The sequence below is a fragment of the Mus pahari genome, chromosome 2, assembly GCF_900095145.1.
Source record: "Mus pahari chromosome 2, PAHARI_EIJ_v1.1, whole genome shotgun sequence".
Classification (NCBI taxonomy): domain Eukaryota; kingdom Metazoa; phylum Chordata; class Mammalia; order Rodentia; family Muridae; genus Mus; species Mus pahari.
The window spans coordinates 11,304,783-11,307,655 of record NC_034591.1 but is presented as its reverse complement, the minus strand read 5'-3'; the positions used below and the strand labels follow the sequence as shown (position 1 = coordinate 11,307,655).

Genomic DNA, 2,873 nt, shown 5'->3' with positions numbered 1-2,873 from the left:
GTGTGTGTGTGTGTGTGTGTGTGTGTGTGTGTGTGTGTGTGTGTGTGTGTGTATGTGTGTATGTGTGTGTATATGGGTATGTTTCATACACAGAGTTTCATACACAGATCCAAGGGAACCTGGACAGGGCTGGTAGTGTGGTCCACCCGGAGCTTAATGTGGAGTAGTAGGAACTTCACTCTTCAGACTCAAGTCCACACCACTAACCCAGAAACTACCTCCAATTGGTAACCACTTGCAAATGAAAAATTAGTTTGCTCCAAGGGAGTCTCATAAAGTAATCAAAGCACTCTTGGGTGCAGGTCCCATGCCCAGCTGTAGATGGCCAACATAGAACAAGATTAAGGGTATCTTTGGAGGTTCTTGGTTTCATAATATTGTGTGGGGGCTGAAAACATCTTTTTCATAATCTTACAGCTCCTTTGCATATCTATTATGGCTACTGTTTTGTGTTTTTTATGGGATTCCTATGTGTGTGAAAGTGTATGTCTGTGTGTATGTGCATTCTGTGCCTTCTCCTTGGCTTTTATTCTTGTTGGTTCTGTCCTACACCAGTTTTGCTTGCTCTGGCTTTATCTTATTCCATTTTATTATTATTCATTAGATCCTGTTTTTTTTTCTAATGAGAGGCAGATAGGGTGTGGATCTGGATGGGATGAGAGAGAAGGAGGAACTCGAAGTATTAGGGGTTATAGGGGAAGGGAAAACAGAAATTAGAATATATATATATATGTGTGTGTGTGTGTGCATGTGTGTGTGTGTGTGTGTATAATAAAAGAGAAAAAGAATGGGCTCTAATTTTTGTAAAATTCTGTCAATACCAGGTTATTAGACAACAGCTCTTGTTAGTATGTGGTATACTAACCATCACCAACTAATATTTTTGGAAGTTGGCATACCATCCTCATGTTTGCTATGAGTTTGGTCTCTTAGCATCCTATTTTCCACTGTGGCCTTGGGATTTCCTATAGACCTGATAATATAGTGGGGCTGTAACATATCTTGGGTTCTCTGAAAAAAATATAGCCTAACTCATATTTTTTAAATGACTTTCAGTCACGTTTTCCTAGATGCTTTTCTTAACAATTAGCAAGTAACTTTAACATGGATATGGTTTAGGGTCTCATTTTGAGTGGATAGAGATTTGACCCAGAGGTTAAAGCAGATCTTTAAGAGGATCTGAGTGAGTTTCCCAGTGCTCATAAGATGGTTCCCAATCAGATGTACCTCTAGTCCCAAGGGCTCTGTGTCCTTTTGTGTCCTTCTTGGGTATTAGGCACAAATGTGGTGGACAGATGATATACTTAGACAAAACATCCATATACATAAAAAAGTTTTCTTAAAAAGAAAAAAACTGATATAGGAGAAAGTAGAACAAAATAATTGGATAATAAGCACTTAAAACAAAATTTTAATTGGATGTTGACTAAATACATACTAATTATAATATAAATAACATAGTGAAGGATTGGAATATAAATTAAGGTGGCAACATGTTTCCAGTGATTAACAGTTTCTACAGGTTATTATTCATTATTATGTCTTAAATATAATTATATACTATTAAAAAGTTTATTGGAGTTGTGTTTGAAAGTACCAATAGTAGGAAAAACAAAAGAAGCAACTCCTAACTTTATGCTAACCATGAAATCTACTGAAATGGAAAAGTTTTGTTTATTAGCAAGTATATCATGTTAATGAGATAAACTATGATAATGACACATTGAAAATGAAAACATATCTCCTAGACTCCTTGTGAAGGTTGACTATTAATTATAAGATATTAATGCAATAAAAACCCTTACCAGCACATTGTTATCAAAGCAGACATCAGGTCCTTTTCGGTATCTGGGCTGCTTAACCATGTCGCAAGGATCTGGACCATCAGCTAAAGAGGCTTGTTAAGGAACAGGATATAACTTCTTCCCCACATGGTTCAAAAGTACAATGATATATTATTTATTTCTGAAATCAATCAAAACCGACCTATGCCAAAGCTCTCAGTCAATAGAACCAATTCAAGTATGAGGGACTGGGAGAGAAATAAATGACCAAATTAAATTCCCATATTTCCTGAATAATGTGGTCAATTCTGACCTTCAAACCAAAATTTTAATACTGCAATATTTTTCCCTATATGAGCATGAACAGGGTTGCAGACTTAAATATTCATTGCTTTCAGGTGGTCTGTTTCAAACATCTCTAGAGTCAAAGGATACAAGTCTGTTCCGCTTGCATGAGCAGCCGCGTGTCACACGGACATGTCCCTTTGCTCTCCACCATTATGAATACTAAGTTGGTGTTCATAAGTTTCTCTACATGAAAAATCCTGCAAAATACACATTAGAGTAGCCCATTAAGGGAAAACTATCTTTTGGGAAACAGAATGGAAATCATTCTAATATCCTTAGTTACTGCAAAGAAAGATAAAACAACTTATCGAAAAATGAATCACCATCCAAACACAAATACACACACACACACACACACACACACAACGAGTGTAAGATGAAGATCACCATGTTTTTACTTTTTAACACAAACATGTTACCCTTTTCAAAAATATTTTTAAAAATCAAGGTCACATCAAAAATATCTTTTATTGAAATGTCTAAAGTTGTTAGTCTTAATTACAAAAGTAGCACTACTTAGCTATTGTCCAAATTCCTAAAAGTGTTTGAATTTTAAATTTCAAGAAATAGTGACATTTATCAATGGCAATATACCAACAATCAGTCATTTTACAGACAGTCAAAGTAGAACAAATAAGTCAAAGAATATTATCAAATGAAATTCAGAATAAAGTGCAGATCAATGCTCATAACAGGCTTTCTATGAGGGGATAAATGTTTGCTGCTTACCTAATATGGTTT

The 2,873-nt window shown here is 35.3% G+C and overlaps 1 protein-coding gene across 4 annotated transcripts in view; it reads right to left on the bottom strand.

Moving 5' to 3' along the window:
• Nucleotides 1-2,873, bottom strand: part of Cacna2d1 (calcium voltage-gated channel auxiliary subunit alpha2delta 1) — a 426,913-nt gene that overhangs the window by 6,795 nt on the left and 417,245 nt on the right. For all 4 annotated transcript variants that reach the window (XM_021190608.2, XM_021190611.2, XM_021190609.2 and 1 more), the window contains 2 exons: nucleotides 2,220-2,329; nucleotides 1,806-1,888 (listed from right to left, as the gene is read on the bottom strand). In XM_021190608.2, coding sequence (XP_021046267.1) covers nucleotides 1,806-1,888; nucleotides 2,220-2,329 — 193 coding nt within the window. The remainder of the gene's footprint in view (nucleotides 1-1,805; nucleotides 1,889-2,219; nucleotides 2,330-2,873) is intronic.